Genomic DNA, 25,481 nt, shown 5'->3' with positions numbered 1-25,481 from the left:
CAAGCGACAGGGAATCCATTTTTGTCAGGATTCGCCGTAGAAATGCTGAGAATTGCTGCCTTTGAGGGTCACTCCGCAGGGGTGACAGGGGCATCTCAAGGAAAATAAACAGTTTTAAAAAATCCCGTGAACTCTGTTCCTCAACCCTCATTCTTTAGAAGTGGTGGTGCAGATGCTGAAAAGCCCTTCCACATGCCCAGTGGATTTCACCTGAGAGGAACTGTGACTGTCCGAGCTAGTCACCCTCATTCCCATGTATCCCACCACTATACAGCTGGACTGACTTCTCTGGGCAGAAGTCCCTGCTTCTCATAACACACTCTGCCAGTGCAAAGTGGAGTTCAAGCAAGGGAGCTGCACACAGATCTTCTCAGGAAAGAGAGAGGCAAAGTGGGGGTTGCATGAGAACTGCAACATTTGGGGGATTTTTTACTTGAAAAGTCTTTCCTAACTTCTCAATGTCTTTTCTTCTTTGGACAGTCCCCCATGCCCAGAGGGAGCAAAATGTCCAACAGCAGCTCCCTCAACGAGTTTCTCCTCCTCGGATTTGCAAACACACGGGAGCTGCAGCTCTTGCACTTCTCGCTCTTCCTGGGCATCTACCTGGCTGCCCTCCTGGGCAACGGCCTCATCATCACAGCCATAGCCTGTGACCACCACCTCCACACCCCCATGTACTTCTTCCTCCTCAACCTCTCCCTCCTCGACCTTGGCACCATCTCCACCACTGTCCCCAAATCCATGGCCAATTCCCTGTGGGACACCAGGGCCATTTCCTACTCAGGATGTGCTGCACAGGTCTTCCTGGTTTTCTTCTTGTTTGGAGGAGAATATTCTCTTCTCACAGTCATGGCCTATGACCGCTATGTTGCCATCTGCAGACCCCTGCATTATGGGACCATCATGGGCAGCAGAGCTTGTGTCAAAATGGCAGCAGCTGCCTGGGCCAGTGGTTTTCTCACTGCTGTGCTGCACACTGGGAACACCTTTTCAATACCACTCTGCAAAGGCAATGTTGTGGACCAGTTCTTCTGTGAAATTCCCAAGATGCTCAAGCTCTCCTGCTCAGACTCCTACCTCAGGGAAGTTGGGCTTCTTGTGTTTACTGCCTCTTTAGACTTTGGATGTTTTGTTTTCATTGTGCTGTCCTACGTGCAGATCTTCAGTGCTGTGCTGAGGATCCCATCTGAGCAGGGACAACACAAAGCCTTCTCCATGTGCCTGCCTCACCTGGCTGTGGTTTTCCTGTTCATCAGCACCGCATTTTTTGCCTACCTGAAGCCCCCCTCCCTCTCCTCCCCAGCTCTGGATCTGGTGGTGACTGTTCTGTACTCAGTGGTGCCTCCAGCAGTGAACCCCCTCATCTACAGCATGAGGAACAAGGAGCTGAAAGATGCCCTGAGGGAAGTGATGTCATAGACATTTTTCAGCAGTGGCAACATTGTCATTTCTCTCCACAAATGACTCCTGTTGTGTCCCGTAGCAGGACTGAGCTTTGTTTCTTCACTTTATTTTCATTATTACTATTATTACTGTTGTTATTGTCTTTTGTTATCATGTTGCTACAGAATTGCCTGGATACATTCCACTTTTCCTGAGACTGCTCGTTCTCACCAGGTGCCCATATGAAATTGTGTCCAACACTGGGTCAGAGCTGATTCCATCACAGCATCTCTGTAATAAAGTAGGTTTTTCCTGGTGCAGTGCCTGAAGCCTGGTCTCTTCCTCCAAAGCTGCTGTCCCTCACACCCTGTCCCCAGCACATGTCCTTGAGAGACAATCTCCCCAACCTCAAATGCTGGTCCTTACCCCCAAAGTCACCCCCAGACAAGGCTCCAGGCCCAGCTGGAGGACTGATCATCCAGCTGTGAGCCCTGGGAGGATGAGTCCTCTCCTGGGTCCTCTGCAGGGCTGGCAGCGAGCATGCAGAGGAGGTCCTGGGACCATCTACTGGTCCTGTAGACCATCCTCCTCCCATGGGGGGGCCTCATACAGGGTCTGTCAGAACAAAAATTCAGCCCAGCTTGTTGTTGCATGAACAGAGAGGAGAAGCTACCCCAGGAAACTCCTCCCAGACCCAGCCCCTCGTATCAGCCATTTCCAGCACTGGCCATTCCCCATGGTGCTGGTGAGGGGTGATCTTGGAATGTGACCCACTCTCTCTGCCTGCTGGGCTCAGCACTTGTGTAGGGGGGAATGGCCAGCCCTGCCTGGCCTCTCTGCAGGCTCAGACCTCAGGAGACCCCAGAGCATGGCCTTCTGCTAAACCCAGGGGCACAGGATCAGGGCTGCGCAGGGGCTGGGCACTGGTGGGAGGCTGCAGAGCAGGAGGGCATGTGGGGGATGGTGCACCAAGGACTGTCATGGTGACCATTCTAGGGGAGTGTTTCCCCACTCCTGAATGCCTCCTGCCCTGTGTGGTGCCTGCACAGTTCGGCCGTGAGGCCAAGTGCAGGGCAGCAGGGCTGGGTCAGCACAGGGATGGGGCGCAGATGTGAGCCATGACACTCCAGAAGCTCCCAACGGTTGTGGAGGGGACTCACTGCTGCTAGTGGGGTTGAGGGTCTCTCGGTGGCTGCAGCCATCAGCATCGCCTGCCAGGACTCCCAGACCCAGGAGAGATGGTCGGTGCCCTGCACCACAGCTCACAGTGCCCCTCTCCTGTGTCACAGTCCTCTCTCAGGAGCACCGCTGGCTGTGTCACTCCCTGCCCAGGTGATTGCTGGAGCTGCTGGAGGTCTTCTCTCCTCACCCCTGCTGAACACAGCTCTGCCCTGGCGTTGGCCCACAGGCTCTGCCCTGGGTCATGTTACGTCTCCATACATTCTCCTCTGGGACCATGTAGGGACCCACAGCGCAGAGCTCTGATTGGGGCTGGCCACCACGGCCTGCCTGAGCGGTCCCAGGAGATCCCAGCAAGGCTGTGCTTGGAGATGAGGCTGTGATTGTCATCGGTCAACGTAGATGGGATGGTGTGGCTGCGGGTCAAGGGGAGGAAAGCACAAGAGACAACAAGGAGAAGATACAGTAAGGGGAATTTCAAGTGAGTTTAAGGAAAAAATAAAGAAACAACCATGATAGTTGAGCAGCACTGGGGCAGGAGCCAGGAGATCTTTAAAAACACTCCTCAAGAAAGCACTTACCAACCTGATCTGACTGTAAAGTTAGCCCTGCCCAGAACAGATCATGGTCCTGCAGATCACCAGTGGTCCCTTCCAACCCAAATCCTCCAGGAGGAAGGGGTGGAAAGTGGAGTCCTGGGCAGGGGACACTGTTGGGGGTTGAGGCCTTGCTGGCATTTGCACGCCCTGGTCAAGCCTGACCTCAGAGTCACACAGTGAGTGAGTTCATCCTCCAAAGGACTCTCTGCCCCATGGGCAACAGGAGTCAAAGCAGTGCAGGGAGACTGCAGAAAAGTTCTCAGGAACACGCCAGGCATTCAGGCCCTTCGACTGCTGAGGTGTCCCCAGACTGGTGCTTTGCCTCCTGGGTCTGAAGGGCTGAGAAATCTTTGGAGCCAGAGCAGACTGGAGTCCCATCTTCTGGACTCACAGGTTACAGGGCATCATCAGGGCTGTACTGGCTGCAGGGAGGGAATCAGTGCCCAGGGCATGAGCAGATCCCCCTCTGCCCTCTCCTCTCTCTTCACACCCCAGAACAGAGATCGTGTTTCCCATGTTGGCCCTCCCCGCCGGACTGTATTCCCAGCCAGAGGGGACACAGGCTTCACCCTGGGGAAATGTAGGAGAGCCCAGTCTCATCTAGAGGAGCAGGGTCCCACCACACCTGCTGGGTGGCCAGGCCTGCAGGCTGCAGACCCAACTCTGTTCCCCACACACCTCCTGCCTGGCTCTGGAGGCCCCAACAAGGCATCAAGAAGGCAGGCATGCCTGGGGGTCTGGAGCCACTGCGGTGGTAAGCCAAAGCTCAACTGGAGCTGGAGGTGGAGCTAGCAAGAGATGAGGAGGGCAACCAGAAGGGCTTCTGTAAGCACATGGGCAGCACAAGGCAGCCAGACAAGGAAAATGTGGTCTCCCTGCTCAGTGGGGCAGGGGATGTAGTGACAAAGACAAGGGAAAGGCTGAGGAGCTCATTGCCTCTTTCACCTTATCTTTTACTGGTCTTGTCTATTGCCAGGCCTCCCTGGCCCACAAGTCTTTCAGCAGCATCTGTGTTAGCAAAGCCTCACCCATGGCAGAGGAAGATGCAGCTGGGGAGGACTTTTGCCCAGTGGGCACACACAAGTCCGTGGGACCAGACAGGAAGCACCCCAGGGGGCAGGGAGAGGTGGCTTGCATCAGTGCAATGCTGCTGTTGATCATCTTTTAAAGGTCAGGATAGTCAGGGAGGTTCCTGATGACTAGGAAAAGGCAGACATTGCACCCATTTTCCAGAAGGGCAAGAGGTAGGATCTGGGGAATGACAGGCTGCTCCTCTTCATCTCAGTGCCTGGGAAGGTGATGGAGCAAATCCTCCTGGAAACCATCTCCAAACATATGAAGGACAAGGATTGGAAGAGGCAGCATGGGTTGACCAAGGGGAAATGGAAAGCATGCCTGACCAACCTGATTGCCTTCTGCCATCAGATGAATGGCTTTGTGCACAAGGGGAAGGCAGGGGATTTTGTGAACCTTCACTTTAGCAAGGCCTTTCACACAGTCCCCCAGAGTCTCCTTATAGCCAAATTGTGGAGACCTGCCCTGGATCAGTGGACCATAGGGAAGGCGGAAGATTGGCTGGACCATCAGGCTGAAACACTGTGATCAGTGGTACAAGTTCCAAGTGGCAGCCAGTTACTAGCAGCATCCCTCAGTGATCACCATGTGGGGCAGGACTGTTTAACATCTTGATGAATGGCCTGCACAGTGGATGGAGCGCACTCTCAGCACCTTTGTGGCCAGTGCATAATTGAGGGGAGCCCCTGGGCAACCTCATCTAGTTCCCTCTGCATTGACCAGGGGGGTTGGCACTAGATGATGTCCAGAGGTCTCCCCCACCCTAAGTGCTGTGATTCAGTGCACCGTTTCCTGGAGTGCTCTGTAAAAAGAGAAGAGGCAGAGGAAGAAGAAAGGAGAGAGAAACAGAAGAAGAGATCTGAAACGTGTCCATTTAAAGAAAGTAGTTCCTCAGAACAAAGTTTCTCCATTCAGAGCATTGCCAGCAAATGTATTTTGATGAAGAATGTATCTCTGTGTATACGTTTACGCTCCCATAGACAGACTAATTCCTGTAGTGCATGAACATGGTGCTGCCAATGAACAAGGTGGAAAAAATTATTTGGCAATGGTAAAAACTGTGTGAAGTTTTGGAAATGAGCGTTTTTTTTGTCAATTATTGCACTGAAGATGTTTTAGAGACTCCTTTAAAACATTGCTTTAACATGGGTATGTTGAGATTTGTGGAAATTAGGCCATCCAAAAATAGAGCATTTCCTTGATGCTGGTCATGCTGCTTTCCTCACCAGTCGAGAGAGCCCGACACCTCAGAGTGCGACGTGCTCTGTGCAAAGAGTGAGGGGTGGCATGGACAGCCCTGGGCAGGGGGTGGTCTTCTGACACCAGGCTCTGTGTGAGACACAACAATATCCTGTTTAGTGGTGCAGGCCTGATTATAACAGAAAAGTTTAGAAAAATGGCATTGAAAATGAAACAAGAAACAAATTAAGACAAAGATTTAAAGCAAAGGAATGTTTTGTTATACTTTCCAGCTTTTCATTTTTTTGTGCTCTTATTGTCTTTCTTGATTTGTTCTGTTTTAGTATACTAGTGTTCTGGCAAGATTATGCATTATTTTTCTGCCTGAAAAGGAAAGAGATTTTCAGAACTGGGGTGGGATGCAGTCACAGGGTTGTGGAAGGCTGGTGCCATTGCAGGTGCCCTGGTCCCCTCTGCTCAGCCTCCATCTGCAGCTCCAAGGTGCTCTGGTCTCCTGCAGGTCCCCTGTGCAAGTTGCCAGGTCCAGGCAGGTGCCTGAGAGAGGCCTCTCAGAGTGCCACTGAATGTTTATGCTTAGACCCCTGAGCTCTGCCTGGAAAGGTGAAGAACTGCTTTCAACATTAAAAAAATAAATAAATGAGAACATTTACATCAGCTGAAAGGACTGAATAATTTAAAAAAAATGTCAGTGTTTTCCCATGATGACATAATGGAAATTTTGAGGAAGTGCCTGAATCTCAGGAGAAGAAATGTTGATCTGCCCCTTAACTTGCGTTACCACTGCTCTGTCTGTTATGCTGTGGATGTAACCTCATTAATCTCTCACATATTTCCACATCCCTGATTAAACTGATCATTTCTAAAGTCAACTGTTTGTCAGGCTACCTGGGCATATTCACTTTCCATAGTTTCCCAGTCCTCCTCCTCCCCTTGCTCTTTATAATTTAGATAATTCTCAACTCTCTAGTTGCTTTAAGCTTCAGGGAGTCTGAAGCTTGCCGTGGCTTTCAGCAGTCTAACTGTCTCTTCAATCAACTCCTTCACTGTGTGTCTATTCAGTCTTTCCTATCTATTTGTGAAGAACATTTCAAGGAAGGTTATTCCTTGTAGACTGTGGACCTCACTGGAGGCAACTTGGACTTGACATACAGTTAAGGAGTGTCTTTTACTTCTTATGACACTGGATTAAGTTTTTTTTCTTTAATCGCAATTAAGACAAATTTCTTCTGTGCCTGTTTGCAGCTAGTTGTCTAAGGAAAGCAGGTGGGAATTGGTGCCCATGAGCTGTAACATTCAGCTGCAGCCTTGAGTGGCAAAAGGTTAAATTTGAACAAGAGTGATCTAAGTCCCCAGTGGCTGGTGAGAGAAGTGGCAGGGCTGGGGAGGTGGGGAGGAATATTTTGCATGGATGTCTGACCTCCAGGATGGTGATTTCCCTACATGTCCAGACTTCGTTAGGAGACACTCTGGATCAATATCAGTTGGAGAAGGTGGATATCACTCTAGGTTGTAAGCTGAAAAATAAGGAAAACTTTAAAAGCAGAAATCCTTTTTTTTTTTTTTTTCAGGTGCTCATTGAAATCTTCCTCTTGTAAATACACTCCTGAAACCTCTCCAATTAGCCACAGCACAAGAATTGAAGAGCTGAAGAAAATTATGGGGAGAGGCATGGCTCCTTAGGGGTTTTTGCATCTTAATGACCCCTCGGGTGTCTTTGGTGCTGAGCCCATGAACCTCATATGCTGAGAAGAGACTGAAGAAACCTCTCAAGAAGTTTACGTCAGAAGCAAATCCCCAAGTTTCCTGGAGCGTTAATGGGTCCCACTGAGGGCCTTTATCAACAAAGTCTCCCCAGGGACTGATTAGAGCTGAAAGTTGAAGGCGCTGATTGCAGGTAGGCAAAGGCAATGTGCAGGTGGCTGTGATGCCAAGTCAACCTTGCTGTGTGTTATCAAGCAGAATGGCCAAGCTCCACAGCCAGGCCCTGGGTAGGGTGATCCTTTCCCTCACACTTTACTCAGGTCTCTTCCTGGGGGCAGTGTCAGGGTGGGTGGTAGCACAATGCCACGTGCAGAACAACAATACAGCACCTCCTGGGCTCCGTGGAGGTGAGGAGGCGGCAAGGCCACAGTGCTGTAAGGAAACGTCATCTTCTCGTAGTCCTCGGTGGCAGAGACACTAGCCATAGCAGAGGGGACAAAGATCTCAGTTCTGTTGGAGGCTTTCAACCTTGGCATTGCCCCCGGTCATCTCCACCACAGACTGTCCTGTGCTGTCACAAACCTGCACCTGTTTCCCTGCAGCTCGTAGACACCCAACCTGCTTCCCCACCTTGCCCTCACTGCAAAATCTCTCCACCTTCACTGCCATCCCTCTGTCCTTGCTGGCTGCTCTTTGAAACACAAAGACAGGGGCTGACCACGGAGTTCCTCGGGGTGTCCTGTTGCACCACAGCACTACCCTATGAGTGATATTCTTGTTACCTGAAGTTCAGTCCGAACCTCTCAAGATGCACTTTGTGGTTGTTTCCCCTTCTCATGCTGCTTCCCACTACCAAGAAAAGCTCCATCATCTCTGAAACCACCCTGTCACAGGCATCTACTGTATTGGCCTTAGCCTCCACTTCCCCAGGCTAATGAAGCCCAGGTCCCTCAGCCTCTCCATACAGGCCATGTGCTTCAGGCCCCCAACACCATCTTGGCAGACCTCCTCTGCACCCTCTCCAGTTGCTCCCCATTCCTCCAGCACTGGGCGTACCACACTGGGACACACTGTTGCAGACATGTGGCCACATCAGTGCTGAGTGGAGGGGGATAAGAACTGCCCTTGCCTGGGTGGCCATGCTCTTCCTAATGCAATCCTGTATGCAGCTGCCCTCCTTTGTGTCGAGCATGCACCACAGGCTCATATGGCATTCCTTGAAACATCCAGGGCCTTCTCCTCAGGGTCACTCCTCTGCTGGCCAGGTCTCTGCCTGTCTTGATGCACGTGTTGTTCTGCCCCGCTGATGAGCCTTTCAAAGAGGACAGGATGCGGGGTATACCACTGCATACCCCACCTTTCCCTGGCTTCCTGGTCAAGCATGACCCATTCATGAAACCCCTCTGAGCTCCATCATCCAGCTATCTTTTTCCCATCTGGATGTCTACTGGACATCCACTACTCTCCTCTCCTCCACAAGTACAGGTCTTTCATCACAGAAGACAATCAGGTGGGTCAGGAATGATTTACCTTCAGTAAATCCATGCTGACTGTTCCCAGGCACATGCTTCAGGATGTGCCCAGAAAGGTGATCTGAGAGGACTGGCTCCATGACACACTCCTCAGCAACATGAGGCTGAATGGCCTGCAGCTCCCCAGGTTGTCCTTGTGGCCCTTTTTGAAGATGAGCACAACATATTTCTTCTTCTGGTCATTGGGACCTCCCCTGATCTCCACAACCTTTCAAAGATGACACAGAGCAGCCTTGCTGTCAGAGCAGCAAGCTCTCTGCATGTCCATGAACACCAGCCATCCAGTCCCATAGACTTGTATGGGTTGAGTTCTAGAGACTTAGGCACTGCGGGTTGGTTTCCTCCTCAGGAGTCCTGACTGTAGGCACAACAGGTCAGGAGACCTTGTGGGTGAAGACGGAAGCCAGGAAGGACTTGACTTCCCCAGGTCTAGCTACATCCACTATTGCTAGAATCCCTGCCCCATTCAGCTGTGAGCCCACGTTTCCTTTTTTATTCTTTTACTGTTACTGAAGCAGTAGCAGCTCTTCTTCCTGTCCTTCACATCCCCTGCAAGTGTCTCTATCCCAGGGGAGCTTTGGCTTCTTTAACACCATCCCAACTTTGATGGACACTTTTCTAAATTCCTCCTTTGCAGCCTCTGCCCTCTTCCCCTTTCCGTATGCTGCCTGATTGCCCTGGAGCTCACATGGGAGTTCCCTGTTTAGCCAAGCTGGGGTCCAGAGATGTCTACTGATTTTACAAGCTGTTCATTATGGAGCATTCTTGTGCTTGACAGGTGGTGTCCTTAAAGACCTGCGGGCTTTCCTGAGCTCCTCTGCCCTTCAGAGCTGCCTCCCTTGGTCCATGCCATGGAAGAGCTCCATACATGCAAGCTGCCCCTTCACACATAGGGCATGCCCCTCCTCATCTTGCCTGGTGGTCTCTCCTGAAGAACTTGCACCCTGCCATTGAAGGACCCCAGTCACGCGAGTGGTCCCAGCACACCTCATTTATTCCAACCATGTGGCACTCCTGTGACAGGCAGCTTGTGCATCTCCATTTGCTCCTGCCTGCACCCCAGGCTGCATATGTTTGCATATATTTTGGCTTCAGCACCTCAGCTGTGGCATCAACCGAAGATTTGCCACAGGGAAACGTGTTATCAAGGACCCAGCGTATGCAAAGGCTTGGATTGCAAGTGGTGACATACTGGCATGGATAGCAGGTGGCAATGTAATGGTGAAAGGAGGTTCCCACTAAGAGAGCAAAGCCTGCAGTGCCCAAGGCCAGGGAGAAACAGAGCTGGGCTATGCAGGAATGGCAGGAGAGGGGTTGGCGACCCGAGTTGACTCTGCAGCACTGTTGTGCCTGTGACAGGCTTCTTGAACCAATCTCCAGGCAGGACAAGGTGCCACTGAAAAAGTCCCTGGGCCTGGGCAGCCTGTGATCAAGCCACCCTGTGGACATTGTTAGCCTAGTCGCTGTTCATATCATATTGGAGGGGTGAGAAGAGGTTCAGGAAGAGGAGAGATAGAAGGGTTTCACAGTGCAGAGACTAGAGTGGAGACGTTGGTGTGATGTGCCTCTCCCATTTATTAAGCACACTTGGATGCAGACAGTACAGACTGCCTAAAGGCAGTGTTGGGATTCATTTTTTTGTGCACAGGCAGGAAACCTGAGATACCAGGGGACACTTGCCCACCAAACACTCCAGAGGGGCATGGCTTTCCTGCAGGTCCCACGCTATATGTGCTAGAGACATGTGGTTGTACTGGACACCCCAGGCATCTGAAATGGCCCTGCCAGTCTATTATATGTCATTAAATCAAGGGTCTGCACTGAATTACAAGAGCTGTTTTTAACATTGGGATCTTCATCTGTCTCAGCTTCATAGTGAGTGGGGCTCTAGTTGTAGTAGGCATCTAGTGTCATTTCAGATGGTCAAGGAAATTCCGCACCTGGCCCCCACCTGATGCTCCAGAAGGATGTGGGTCTCATAGTTGCTCCACCAGAGCAAGCAGAGACTGGCACATGCCTGGAACCACCTCTGTCTCTTCAACTGTCATCAGGTGTTTGCATGTGACCAGCTGACTCCCACCTGACTCACACCCTCCATCTCCAGGGATTATAATGGGAGCTTAGACAGGGAGCTCCCACGCAGACCTCTATGTTGTGCCCACTTCAGTTTTGGCAAGGGGAATCCCACTTCCGGTGTGTCTGTGGGGTTCATGGCAGGGATCTGTATCCCATTCCAGCCCAGGGGCTTCTAAATCAGCATGAGGTGCCCAGATTCACTCATCTGAATCAACACCTGAACCATGTGTCTGTGAGCTCCCTTCTTGTTCCCATGTAGGTGTCCTGCCTACGTAAGAGATGGGAAAAGGGGCTTCCAGAGTGGCACATTTCCACCTTTCACAGATAGCCATCCTCTGATGAAATAAATTGTAATGCTGGGATCCATTTCTCTCCAAGCTTTAGAAAAGGACAATAGGTGATTATTTTAGTCTAGTTCAGTGAGCTTTTCCCAGGAGGAGGGAGCACAAGGGACAGAGAAATTCACGTCTTCAGCTGGGCCCCTGCTCCTGAGTGGGGTCAGGCTCCTGGGATAGAGGAAGCTCATGGCAACCGAGAAGCGCTGCTGAGAGACAGCTGTGTCCAGCAGCAGCTCCTCTGCCAAGTGCAGCAGGGCTCCGGGCACTGCGTGCTGCTGCTGACATGAGATGAGAGAAGGCAGAGAGAAGTGAAAGGCAGAGTGGGAGGACAGAGGAGAGCTCATTGTGGGACAGCTCCCAACATGGTAAGTCTGTGGCTGCGGGGCAATGCTACTGAGATTCCTGAAGGAGTGTTCTGAACCCCATCCATCCCATGGTTGATAGTCTTTTTAAGGATCCCTCTCCCAGCTCCTCCAGTGCATAGAGGAGGAGATGCTTTAGAGCAGGGATTCCCTGCCACAGTGTTACAGGGACAGAACAACCTGCTCCGTTCTCCCAGGGATGGCTGCAGGGATGTGAAGCCAGGGAGTGCACCCAGGTCTGCGCAGGGCTGTGATTCAGAGCAGTGTCCCTGTGCTGCTGGGTGCTGTGTGCCTGGAGCAGTGACTCTGCTGCCTGTGAGGGTCAGTACTCAGCCCACCCAGGTAGCTCCCCACAGCGCTGAAGGGAGAAGCTCTGGGTGAGTGGGGTGACACCCGGCAGGACAGGTTCATTCTCCCATAGAGCGGGTGCTGCGTGGGTCAGGGCTGCTCACAGCTCCAGCTCACCAGGACATTTTGAGAGTGGAGATCTCAAGAGGACTTGTCTCTGCCTGGTGGGAATGGAAATGCCCCAGTCAGGTTTAAACAAGAGGCTAAGATCTTAACCATCACACTGAAGGATGAATAGGTTTGCAAGTGCCTTCACCACTCCTCAGCCTACAGACAGCACCAACATCACCTTGCCAGTCTCATCAGAGATTTTCTGGTCTGCTCTTTAACACCTGCAAACAGAGAGATGCTGCTGGGCAGTTTCCTGCTGCTTGGAGGTTTCTGTAGGGCAGAGCTGAGATGACGGTGGGTGGGATGGGACCTGTGTGGGGACAAAGGAAGAGCTTCCAGGAGGGACATCTCCAAGCAGCAGAGAGATGGTCAGAGAGTGAGAGGAAAGTGCTACCAGACACCTCATGTGAGGCTGGGGTGCAGGCAGTTCTCTGCCAGCTCCTGCAGTGCAGATGCTTTCCCCTGAGGAAGCCCCCGTCATCTTTCCTCTGTCACCCAGCAAAGGCATGGGGAATGAGATGACTGTCCTTCAGGAGACCCCGCCTTTAAGACACTTGACGCTCCATGGGGTGTGCTGCCAGGCTGTGCACTGCCCTCCAGAAGGGCACAGCTCTTCTGTAGGACATGTGTGATAGCTGAATGTGCCATGCAGAAGGCACAGAGGTGCTAAGGAAATGGAAGTGCTGCTGCGGGTGGCTCTATGGGGGCAGCTGAAATAAGCACTGTGTGTTTCTGGCTACAAAATGAGTGTTGAGAGCTGCCTCAGTGTCAGAGCCACATCGGAGTCCTTATTCTGATCATCGGAGCCATGTGCTATGTCACACCCTCTCCATCACTCTTGAAACATCTGAGTTGAGAAAGGGAGGTGAGCTTGGAGATCTGCGCTTTGCAAGTGGACACAACTGTCCTCATGGGCCGGTTTCCTTTAAGGGTAACTTGCAGTCAAGGCTGTCCCCTAGCTGAGAAAGGTGCATGCCCAAGGCAGCTGGGAGTGGGACTGATGTGCAGACCAGTGTGCCAGCTCTGTCCTAGGGCACAGGGAGGGCTTTTGCCTCTCAGGACTCACTAGTCAACACGGAAAGCAATGGAAAGGTTGCATATTCCTACCCTGCAGAGCAGACAAACAAACAAACAAGCCCCCAAAAGTGAAGATGTTGCTTTTGTGGTCAAAATGCCTCAGAACTGGAGGTGAAGATGTTAAACCACCCTTGTGAACTATAGCAGGACTGACCCCTCTGGAGCCTGTGGGCAGAGGTCCATGCTCCTCATGGCACACGCAGCCAGCACAAATTGGAACTCCAGACATGAGTGAAGCAGTGTGTGTGTGTGTGTGTGTGTGTGTGAGAGAGAGAGAGAGAGAGAGAGAAGGCAAGAGCTTTGAACAGAGAATTCCCTCCTGACTTGTCACTGTCTTTTTCTCCTTGGACAGTCCCCCATATCCAGAGAGAGCAAAATGTCCAATGGCAGCTCCCTGAATGAGTTCCTTCTCCTGGCATTTGCAGACACACGGGAATTGCAGCTCTTGCACTTCTCGCTCTTCCTGGGCATCTACCTGGCTGCCCTCCTCGGCAATGGACTCATCATCACAGCCGTAGCCTGTGACCACCGCCTCCACACCCCCATGTATTTCTTTCTCCTCAACCTCTCCCTCCTCGACCTCAGCTTCATCTCCACCACAGTCCCCAAATCCATGGCCAATTCTCTGAGGGACACCAGGGCCATTTCCTACTCGGGATGTGCTGCACAAGTCTTTCTATTTGTCTTCTTGATAGGAGGAGAGTATTTTCTTCTCACAGTCATGGCCTATGACCGCTACGTTGCCATTTGCAAACCCCTACACTACAGGATGATCATGGGCAGCAGAGCTTGTGTCAAAATGGCAGCAGCTGCCTGGGCCAGTGGTTTCCTCAATTCTGTGCTGCACACTGCTAACACATTTTCAATACCTCTCTGCCAAGGCAATGTTGTGGACCAGTTCTTCTGTGAGATTCCCCAGATCCTCAAGCTCTCCTGCTCAGACTCCTACCTCAGGGAAGCTGGGCTTCTTGTGGTTACTGCCTGTTTAGACTTTGGGTGTTTCGTTTTCATTGTGCTGTCCTACGTGCAGATCTTCACAGTTGTGCTGAGGATCCCCTCTGAGCAGGGCAGGCACAAAGCCTTTTCCATGTGCCTCCCTCACCTGGCCGTGGTCTCCCTGTTTATCAGCACTGTCTTCATTGCCTACCTGAAGCCCCCCTCCATCTCCTCCCCAGCTCTGGATCTGGTGGTGGCTGTTCTGTACTCAGTGGTGCCTCCAATACTGAACCCTCTTATCTACAGCATGAGGAACAAGGAGCTCAAAGATGCCCTGAGGAAAGTGATTTCATGGAGGTTTTTCAGCAGTGGTAGCATTGCCATTTCTCTCCACAAATGACTTTCACTGTGTCCCATACCAGGACTGAGATTTCTTTGTTCACTTTATTTTTATTATGACTATTATTACTATTAATAGTAGTATTTCTTATCATGTTGCTGCACAAATGGTTCGATTCATTGCACTTTAACTGGGTCTTCTCTGTCTCACCTTGTGCCCATATAAAATTGTGTCCAACACTGGGTCAGAGCTGACTCCCTCACGGTATCTCTGTAATAAAGTCGGTTCTTCCTGGTGCAGTGCCTGAAGGCTGGGCTTTTCTTCCAAAGCTGCTGTCAAGAATATCCCCAAGGATTTGCAATACAGGATGGCCTGTTGCCCAGGGTTCTCCATGGGTTCAGGAGCAAAAAGCTCATTATCATGTTATGATCTTTTAGAGACCAAGGGCCGGATTTAGGACTCACCCATTGGTGTCCAGTGACAGTGGAGGGGATGAATGGTCATGGATTTACATACCCACAGCTGTCCAACATGTTAAGGCCCAGTGTCAGGTGTCCATCCTTCTGGAGGGGAATTTGGAGGTGCCAGGAGAGCACAGGGCATCTCCTGGGAGAGCGTATGGCTGTTGTGGACGGTGAGTGGAACATCACAAAGTGAGAAATCCTCCAAGGCGGAGGCACTTAAAACTTAAAGCATTTGACCTAGGGATCTGTAGGCAAAAGAGGGCTCTGCAATCGCAGGAGAGGCAGTGGGGACACATCTGGCATGGGAAAGAGAGACTGGAGACTGATTTTTGTCATCGTCAATAAAATACCATGTGTGGATCTGGAGATGCCCCTGGACACAACTAGTACCCTTGAAAATTCTCCATAGTCCCTCCAAGCACCTGCCACATCCACAGTCCCTGGAGGGATTAGAAGCCGTCAACCTCATCTGGTTGGATCTGCCTCCCACCCTGACCAGCATGGCCAGTGCAGAGTCACCCTGTAACCCTGTGGCCCCACAGCCTGTTTGCTCTGCAGAGCAGCACCGTTAGCTCAGGGCCCTGCAGCAGAACAGGGGAAGGGGTGTGGAAATGGCCAATGAGATCAGAGGAGGGATTGGGAGAGATGAGAAGGAAGGGGAACTGGGCTTGAAATTGCCAACTTTTAATCCAAGACAATGTTCAGAGTGTGGGCACACTGAAGTGAGCTCCCAGTGCAGAGCCAGAAGTCCTTGCTCTGCTGGCCCTCCACATGGCCTGGGAAGTGCCTGAAGAAGCATTAACGCTCCCCACCCTCCCAGCTCATTGTGCCATCATCCCTCCTGACGGGTGGCACCAAAAAGAAGGCTGGGAGCCCTCGTGGGAGCTTGTGTTGAAGGAAGCAGCGCCCAGGAGCCATATGAGTTTGCTGCTGTCCCTCAGGCCCTGTCCCCAGCACATCTCCTTCAGACAATCTGTGTGTCTTCAGACACCCTGTGTGCTGGTCCATATCCCAAAAGTCATCCCCAGACAAGGCTCCATGCCCAGGTAGAGGACTGTGCATCCAGCTGTGAGTCCAGGGAGGATGAGCCCTCTCCGGGGTCCTCTGCAGGGCTGGCAGGGAGCTTGCAGAGGAGGTCCTGGGGCCATCTACTGGGCCTGTGGACCATCTTCCTCCCATGGGGGCCCTCATACAGGGTCTGTCAGAACAAAGATGCAACCAGCTTGTTGCATGAACAGAGAGGAGAAGCTATCCCAGGAAACTCCTCCCAGACCCAGCCCCTCGTACCAGCCATTTCCAGCACTGGCCATTCCCCATGGTGCTGGTGAGGGGTGATCTTGGAATGTGACCAGCTCCATCTGCCTGCTGGGCTCATCACCTGTGTAGGGGGGGAGTGTCCAGTCCTGCCTGGCCTCTGTCCCTGGGCCCAGACCCCAGAGCATGGCCTTCTTTTAACCCCGAAGGGACAGGATCAGGGCTGGACCTGAGCAGGGGCTGGGGAGTGGCTGGAGGCTGCCAGGCAGGAGTGCCATGAGGGACGGGGCACCGAGGGCTGTCAGGGGGACCGTGCTGGGGAGAATTTCCCCACCCTGACCACACCCTGTCCTCTGCAGTGCCTGCACAGTGGGGCCATGTGCAGGGCAGTAGGGCTGGGCCGTTGTAGGGATGGGGAGCAGACGGGAACCATGACACTCAGGGAAGCTCTCAATAGTCGTGGAGGCGACTCACTGCTGCTAGATGGCTCAGGGGTCTCTTGGGTGCTGCAGCCACTGGCACTGCCTGCCAGGACTCCCAGACCCAGCACAGGTGGTTGGTGCTGAGCACCGCAGTTCATGGTGCCACCTCTCCTGTGTCACCATCTTCTCTCAGGAGCACCTCCAGGTGCATCACTCCCTGCCGGTGTGTAGAGAGGAGCTGCTGGAGGTCTTCTCACCTCTGCTGCCCCTGGCTCAGCCCTGGCATCAGCCCACAGGCTCTGTCCTGGGTCCCTGGCCTGCCCTTATGTCTCCATATGTGATCCTCTCAGATCACGCAGGGACCTAAAGCCCATAGCTCTGCTTGGAGCTGGCCACCACAGGCCACTTGCACAGTCCCAGCAGATCCCCATAAGGCTGTGCTTGAAGGTGAGGCTGTGATTGTCCTTGGTCAAAGTAGATGGGATGGTCTGGCTGGGGGCCAAGGGGAGGAAAGCACAAGAGACAACAAGGAGAAGATGCAGTAAGGGAAATTTCAAATGAGTTGAACGAAAAAATAATGAAACAACCATGGTAGCTGAACAGCACTGGGGCAGGGGCCAGGAGATGTTTAAAAACTCTCCTGGAGAAAGCACTTACCAACCTGATCTAACTGTAAAGTTAGCCCAGCTCAGAGCAGATCGTGGTCCTGCAGATCTCTGGTAGTCCCTGCCAACCCAAATCCTCTAGGAGGAAGGGGCTGGAATGTGGAGTCCTGGGCAGGGGACACTGTTGTGGGGTTGAGGCCTTGCTGGCATCTGCACTACCTGGTCAAGCCTGTCCTCAGAGTTACACAGTGAGAGAGTTCATCCTCCAAAGGAGTCTCTGCTGCATGGGCAACAGGAGTCAAACCGGTGCAGGAGACTGCAGAAAAGTTCTCAGGAAAATGCCAGGCATTCAGGCCCTTCGACTGCTGAGGTGTCCCCACACTGGTGCTTTGCCTCCTGGGTCTGAAGCGCTGAGAAATCTTTAGAGCCAGAGCAGATCGGAGTCCCACCTCCTGGGCTCATGGGTTACAGGGCATCAGCAGGGCTGTACCGGCTGCAGGGAGGGAATCAGTGCCTGGGGCATGAGCAGATCCCCCTCTGCCCTCCCCTCTCTCTTCACACCCCAGAACAGAGATCGTGTTTCCCATGTTGGCCCTCCCCGCCGGACTGTATTCCCAGCCAGAGGGGACACAGGCTTCCCACTGGGGAAATGCAGGAGAGCCCAGTCTCATCTAGAGGAGCAGGGTCCCACCACAGCTGCTGGGTGGCCAGGGCTGCAGGCTGCAGACCCCACTCTGTTCCCCACACACCTCCTGCATGGAGGCTGGAGGGTGCCCAGCAAGAAGGCAGGCATGCCTGGGGGTCTGGTGCCATTGGGGTGGTGGCCTTTGGACCAGCCTCTGTCTGTAAGGGACTCAGGAACTTCTCCACCTCCATGTTAGTGGCAAAGTTACTGACCCAGCTTGTTCCCTCTGGAGAGCTGAGGATTTAATTCTCGGGAGAAGGGGAGAAAGGAAAGTCTTTTGTCATTGGGACTTATAATACGCTGTCAACTCTCTACTGTCTTCTCCTGCTCTATCACCCCAAAAGTCCTTTGGCAGGGACATTTTTTGGTTTCTGACCCTCCATCGGACCCTGCTTTGAGCAGCAGGTTGGGCTACAGGCCTCCTGTGGTCCCTTCAACCTGAATTATCCTAAAGGCCTATGACCTCAATCCCAATTTCGAGCACAGAGCAAATGTTTCTGGGACAGGAGCAATTTGTGCTTTATGTGACCATCTAAAAGAAGGCAGGTGAACACCTCCTCCTTCTCCTCGTTGACTGTAAGGGCAGCCTGGGAGGCACTGCCTCGGGCATATCTACATTAGCCCGAAAATTCTTTGCATCCACCTTTAACCACATACAAGTCCATTGCCTAGATCCTCTCAGTGGTGAGGGGAGAAATGCAGGCTTTTCTGCAGGGTGAGTTCTCTCTCTATGTAGTTTGCACCTCTAGGTAGATGGTGCCATCCTGCCCTTTCTTTCTTGCCTGAAGCTCAGCCTGGATGGGGATTTGAATGTGGAGGTTGTCTGTTACTGCAGTGGCTGTGAGATGGTGGAGAGGTAGGAGGAATAAGAGAATCACCGCCTTGGACTGCAGCAGAGAGGATTTCATCTTGTTTAGGATGGAGTTAGGCAAACCAAAGCTCAGTGGGAGCTGGAGCTAGACCTTCAACTGGGATGGGATGGGGAGGGTAACCAGAATGGCTTCTGTAAGCACATAGGCAGGACAAAGCATTCAGCCAAGGAAACTGTGTTGTCCCTGCTCAGTGGGGCAGGGGACGTAGTGACAAAGACAGGGGAAAGGCTGAGGAGCTCATTGTCTCTTTTACCTTGTCTTTTACTGGTCTTGTCTACTGCCAGGCCTCCCTGGCCCCCAAGTCCTTTGGCAGCATCTGTGTTAGCAAAGCCTCACCCATGGCAGAGGAAGATGCAGCTGGGGAGGACTTTTGCCCAGTGGGCACGCACAAGTCCATGGGACCAGACGGGAAGCACCCCAGGGTGCAGGGAGAGGCGGCCGGAGTCATTGCAGCGCTGTTGTTGATCGTCTTTTAAATGTCAGGGTAATCAGGGAGGTTCCTGATGACTGGGAAAAGGCAGACGTCACACCCATTTTGCAGAAGGGCAAGAGGGAGAATCTGGGGAACGACAGGCCGGTCAGCTTTATCTCATTCCCTGGGAAGGGGATGGAGCAAATCCTCCTGGAAACCATCTCCAAGCCTATGAAGGAGAAAGCCTGGAAGAGGCAGCAGGGGTTGAGCAAGGGGAAATGGAAAGCATGCCTGACCAACCTGATTGCCTTCTGCCATCAGATGAATGGCTTTGTGCACAAGGGGAAAACAGGAGATATTGTGAACCTTCACTTTAGCAAGGCCTTTGTCATAGTCCCTCATAGTCTCCTTATAGGCAAATTGTTGAGATCTGCCCTGGATCAACGGACCATAAGGCAGGCAGAAGATTGGCTGGACCATCAGGCTGAAATGCAGTGATCAGTGGTACAAGTTCCAAGTGGCAGCTGGTTACTAGCGGCATCCCTCAGGGATCACCATGTGGGGCAGGACTGTTTAACATCTTGATGAATGGCCTGCACAGTGGATGGAGCGCACTCTCAGCACCTTTGTGGCCAGTGCATGACTGGGGGGTGCCCCTGGGCAACCTCATCTAGTTCCCTCTGCATTGACCAGGGAGGCTGGGACTAGATGACATCCAGAGGTCTCCCCCACCCTAAGGGCTGTGATTCAGAGCATCGTTTCCTGGAGAGCTCTGTAAAGAGAGAAGAGGCCGAGGAAGAAGAAAGGACAGAGAAGCAGAAGAAGAGATCTGAAACATATCCATTTAAATAAAGTAGTTCCTCAGAACAAAGTTTCTCCATGCAGAGTATTGCCAGCAAATGTATTTTGAGGAATAATGTATAGATGTATGTACACTTGCATAGACAGACTAATTACTGTAGTACATGAACATGGTGCTGTCAATGCATAAGAAAGAAAAAATATTTGGCAATGGTAAAAACTGTATGAAGTTTTGGAAAGGAGGATTTTTTTGTCAATTTTGCATTCAAGTTGTTTTAGGGACTCTTTTGGAACATTGCTTTAACACGGGTATGTTGAGATTTGTGCAATTTGGGCACCCAAAAATAGAGCATTTCCTTAAAGCTGGTCACCCTGTTTTCTTCAGCAGTCGAGAGATCCTGACACCTCAGAGTGTGACATGCTCTGTGCAAAGAGTGAGGGGTGGCACGGACAGCCATGGGCAAGGGGTGGTCTTCTGAGCACCAGGCTCTGTGTGAGACACAAAAATATCCTGTTTAGTGGTGTAGGCCTGATTATAACAGAAAAGTTTAGAAAAAGACATTAAAAATGAAACAAGAAAGAAATTAAGAGAAAGACTGAAAGCAAAGAAAAGTTTTTTTAAACTTTCCAGCTTTTCTTTTTTTTTTTTTTTTCTGTTCTCATTTTCTTTCTTGATTTGTTCTGTTTTAGTACACTAGTCTTCTGGGGAGATTATGCATTATCTTTTTTCTGTGAAAAGGAAAGAGATTTTCAGAACTGAGGTGGGATGCAGTCACAGGGTCATGGGTGGCTGGTGCCATTGCAGGTGCCCTGGTCCCCTCTGCCCAGCCTCCCTCTGCAGCTCCAAAGGCCTCTGGTCTCCTGCAGGTCCCCTGTGAGAGCTGCCAGGCCCAGGCAGGTGCCTCAGAGACACTGGGGCCTCTCCAAGTGCTACTGGGTGCTTGTGGTTGGACACGTGATCTCTGCCTGGACAGGTGAAGAACTGTTTTCAACATTAAAAAATATATATATATGAGAACATTTTCATTAGCTGAAAGGACTGAATAATAAAATGTCAGTGTTTCCCATGATGACGTAATGGAAATTTTGAGGAAGGGCCTGAATCTCAGGAGAAGAAATGTTGATCTGCCCCTTAACTTGTGTTACCACTGCTCTGTCTGTTATGCTGTAATTTTAACCTCACTAATCACTCACCTCTTTCCACATTCACGGAATTCGCTCATCATTTCTACAGTCAACTTTGCATCAGATGGTCTGGACATATGCACCTTCCATAGTTTTCCAGTCTTCCTCCTCCCCTTACTCTTTGTCATTCAGATACTTCTCAACTCTCCACTTGCTCTTTAAGCTGCAGGGAGTCTGAAGCTTGCCTCATCTTTCAGCAGTCTAACTGTCTCTTCAACCAGTTCCTTCACTGTGTGTCTGTCCAGCCTTTCCTATCTATTTGTGAAGAACATTTCAAGGAAGGTTATTCCTTGTAGACTGTGGACCTCACTGGAGGCACCTTGGACTTGAAATACAGTTGAGGAGTGCGTTTTATTTCTTGTGACACTGGATCAAGTTTATTTGTGTCTGATCGCAATTAAGACAAATCCTTCTGTGCCTGTTTCCAGCTAGTTGTCTAAGGAAAGCAGGTGGGAATTGGTGCACATGAGCTGTAACATTCAGCTGCAGCCTTGAGTGGCAAAAGGTTCGATTTGAACAAGAGTGATCGAAGTCCCCAGTGACTGATGAGGGAAGTGTCAGGGCTGGGGAGGTGGGGAGGAATATTTTGCATGGATGTCTGACCTCCAGGATGGTGCTTTTCCTACATGTCCAGACTTCATTAGGAGACACTCTGGATCAATACCAGTTGGATAAGGTGGATATCACTCTAGTCTGTAAGCTGAAAAATAAGGAAAGCTTTAAAAGCAGAAAGCTTTTTTTTTTTGATGCTCATTGAAATCTTCCTCTTGTAAATACACTGCTGAAACCTCTCCAATTAGCCACAGCACAAGAATTGAAGAGCTGAAGAAAATTATGGAAACAGACATGGTTCCTTAGGGGTTTTTGCATTTTAATGTCCCCTTGGGTGTCTTTGGTGCTGAGTCCATGAACCTCCGATGCTGAGAGGAGACTGAAGCAACCTCTCAAGAAGTTTACATCAGAAGCAAATCCGCAAGTTTCTTGGAGCATTAATGGGTCCCACTGAGGGTCATTATCAACAAGAGCTCCCTGGTGGCTGATTAGAGCAGAAAGTTGGAGGCCCTGATTGCAGGTAGGCAAAGGCAATGTGAGGGTGGCTGTGATGCCAAGTCAACCTTGATGTGTATTATCAAGCAGAATGGCCAAGCTCCACAGCCAGGCCCTGGGTAGGGTGATCCTTTCCCTCACACTTTACTCAGGTCTCTTCCTGGGGCAGTGTCAGGGTGGGGGGGTGAGCAATGCCTAGTGCAGGACAACGATACAGCACCTCCTGGGCTCCGTGGAGGTGAGGAGGCAGCAAGGCCACAGTGCTGTTAGGAAACCTCATCTTCTTGTAGGCCTTGGTGGCAGAGACACTAGCCATAGCAAAGGGGACAAAGACCTCAGTTCTGTTGGAGGCTTTCAGCCTTGGCATTGCCCTTGGTCATCTCCACCACAGGCTGTCCTATGCTGTCCCAAATCTGCACCTGTTTCCCTGCAGCCTGTAGACACCAACCACCTTGCTCTCACTGAAGGCTCTCCCCACCTTTACTGACATCCCACTGTCCTTGCTGGCTGCTTCTTGAAACAAAAGGCAAGGGGCTGATCACAGAGTCCCTCTGGGTGTCCTGTTGCACCACAGTACTACCCTACAAGTGACATTCTTGTTACCTGAAGTGCAGTCTGAACCTCTCAAGATGCACTTTGTGGCTCTTTCCCCTTCTCATGCTGCTTCCTACTACCAAGAAACGCTCCATCATCTCTGAAACTGCCTTGTCACAGGCAGTCACAGGCAACTAATTCATTGGCCTTAGCCTCCACTTCAGCAGGCTGACGAAGCCCAGGTCCCTCAGCCTCTCCATACAGGCCATGTGCTTCAGACCCCCAACGCCATCTTGGCAGACCTCCTCTGGACCCTCTCCAGTTGCTCCCCATTCCTCCAGCACTGGACGTACCACAGTGGAACACACTGTTCCAGACATGTGGCCACACCAGTGCTGAGTGGAAGGGCCTTCTCCTCGGGGTCGCTCCTCTGCCTGTCAGGTCTCTGCCTGTTCTGATGCACGTATTGTTCTGCCCTGCTGAAGAGTTTTTGAAAAAGGACAGGATGTGGGGTAGACCCCTGCATACCCCACCTTTCCCTGGCTTCCTGGTCAAGCATGACCCATTCATGGAAATCCTCTGAGCTCAATCATCCAAACAGCTTTCTGCCCATCTGGATTTCTCCTGGACATCCACTACACTCTTCTCCTCCACAAGTGCAGGCCTTTTATCACAGAAGGCAATCAGGTGGGTCAGGAATGATTTACCATGCTGACTGTTCCCAGGCACCTTCTTCATGTGCCCTGAAAGGTGATCAGAGAGGACTGGCTCCATGACACATTCCTCAGCAACGTGAGGCTGAATGGCCTGCAGCTCCCCAGGTTGTCCTTGTGGCCAGATGACAGAGAGAATCCTTGCTGTCACAGCAGCCAGCTCTCTCCATGTCCATGGATGACAGACATCCAATCCCATAGACTTCTATGGGTTGAGTTCTAGAGACTGAAGCAGTGCGGTTTGGTTTTATCCTCAGGAGTCCTGACTCTAGGCACAACAGCTGAGGAGACCTTGTGGGTGAAGACAGAAGCCAGGAAGGACTTGACTTCCCCAGACCTAGCTACATCCGCTTTTGCTAGAATCCCTGCCCCTTTCAGCTGTGACTCCACATTTCCTTTTTCATTCCTTTACTGTCACTGAAGCAGTAGCAGCTCTTCTTCCTGTCCTTCACATCCCCTGCAAGTGTCTCTGTCGCAGGGGAGCTTTGGCTTCCTTAACACCATCCCGACTTTGCTGGACAATATTTCTAAATTCCTCCTTTGCAGCCTCACCCTTCTTCCCCTTTCCATATGCTGCCTGATTGCCCTGGAGCTCACATGGGAGTTCCCTGTTTAGCCAAGCTGGGGTCCAGAGATGGCTACTGATTTTACAAACTGTTCATCATGGAGCATTCTTGTGCTTGACAGGTGGTGTCCTTAAAGGCCTGCGGGCTTTCCTGAGCTCCTCTGCCCTTCAGAGCTGCCTCCCTTGGTCCATGCTATGGAAGAGCTCCATACATGCAAGCTACCCCTTCACACATAGGGCATGCCCCTCCTCATCTTGCCTGGTGGTCTCTCCTGAAGAGCTTGCACCCTGGCATTGGAGGACCCCAGTCACACGAGTGATCCCAGCACATCTCAGTTATTCCAACCATGTGGTACTCCTGTGACAGGCAACTTGTGCATCTCCATTTGCTCCTACCTGCACCCCAGGCTGCATATGTTTGCATACGTTTTGGCATCAGTACCTCAGCTGTGGCCTCAACCGAAGATTTGTCACAGGAAAACATGTCACCAAGAACCCAACATATGCAAAGGCTTTGATTGCAAGTGGTAACTTGCTGGCATAGATAGCGGGTGGCAGCATAATGGTGAAAGGAGGTTCCCACTAAGAGAGCAAAGCCGGCAGTGCCCAAGGCCAAGGAGAAACAGAGCTGGGCCATGCAGGAATGCCAGGAGAGGGTTTGGCTGCCTGAGTTGACTCTGCAGCACTGTTGTGCCTGTGACAGACTTCTTGAACCAATCCCCAGGAAGGACAAGGTGCCACTGAAGAAGTCCTTAGCCCTGGGCAGCCTGTGATCCAGCCACCCTGAGGTCATCATTAGGCCAGTCCCTGTTGATATCATATTGGGGGGTTAGAAGATGTTCAGGAGGAGGAGAGCTAGAAGGGTTTGACAGTGCAGAGACTAGAGTGGAGACCTTGGTGTGATGTGCTTCCATTTATGCAGCACATGTGGATGTGGACAGTGCAGACTGTGCCCAAAGGCAGAGGTAGGATTCATTTGCTTGGGCACAAGTAGAAACTCAAGATACTCTGGGGCAGTTGCCCAGCAATCACTCCAAAGGGGCATGGCTTTCCTAGAGGTCCCATGCTGTATATGCTAGAGAGATGTGGTTGTGCTGGACATCCAAGGCATCTGAAATGGCCCTGCCAGCCTATTTCTGTGTCATTAAATCAAGTGTCTGCACTGAATTACGTCATTAGCTGTTTTTAACATTGGGATCTTCATCTGTCTCAGCTTCATAGTGAGTGGGGCTCTAGCAGTAATAGACACCTAGTGTCCTTTGAGATGGCCAAGGAAATTCCCCACCTGACCCCCACCTGACGCTCCAGAGGGATGCGGGTCTCCCAGTTGCTCCATCAGAGCAAGCAGACACTGGCACATGCCTCGGACCACCTCTGTCTCTTCAAATGCCACGAGGTGTCACCAGGTAACTGACTCCCACTCTCCATCTCCACTGGTTGCAATGGGAGTGTAGACAAGAAGCTCACGTGCAGACCTCTATGTTGTGCTCACTTCAGCTTGGGAAGGGGAATCCCACCTCCTGTGTGTTTGTTGGGTTCACAGGAGGGAGATGAATCCCACTCCAGCCCAGGGGCTTCTAAAGGGGCATGAGATGCCCAGATTGATTGATCTGAATCAACACCTGAACCATGTGTCAATGAGCTCCCTTCTTGTCCCTGTCTAGGT

At 51.5% G+C, this 25,481-nt stretch overlaps 2 protein-coding genes across 2 annotated transcripts; both read left to right on the top strand.

Annotated features, from left to right (window-relative positions):
* The first annotated feature begins 504 nt into the window (after positions 1-504).
* Positions 505-1,419, top strand: LOC136996072 (olfactory receptor 14A16-like). The gene has a single exon (XM_067317067.1). The coding sequence runs from the start codon at positions 505-507 to the stop codon at positions 1,417-1,419; it is 915 nt and encodes a 304-aa protein (XP_067173168.1).
* Positions 1,420-13,365: 11,946 nt separating this feature from the next.
* Positions 13,366-13,926, top strand: LOC136996108 (olfactory receptor 14C36-like; the record flags this gene model as incomplete). Its single annotated transcript, XM_067317100.1, has 1 exon — positions 13,366-13,926. A coding segment is annotated over one exon (561 nt), but the record flags the coding sequence as incomplete, so codon positions are not given.
* Positions 13,927-25,481: the final 11,555 nt, after the last annotated feature.

The sequence above is a fragment of the Apteryx mantelli genome, unplaced genomic scaffold (genome assembly GCF_036417845.1).
Source record: "Apteryx mantelli isolate bAptMan1 unplaced genomic scaffold, bAptMan1.hap1 HAP1_SCAFFOLD_20, whole genome shotgun sequence".
Classification (NCBI taxonomy): domain Eukaryota; kingdom Metazoa; phylum Chordata; class Aves; order Apterygiformes; family Apterygidae; genus Apteryx; species Apteryx mantelli.
The sequence above is the reverse complement of the archived record's forward strand: the minus strand, read 5'-3'. Positions and strand labels throughout refer to the sequence as shown.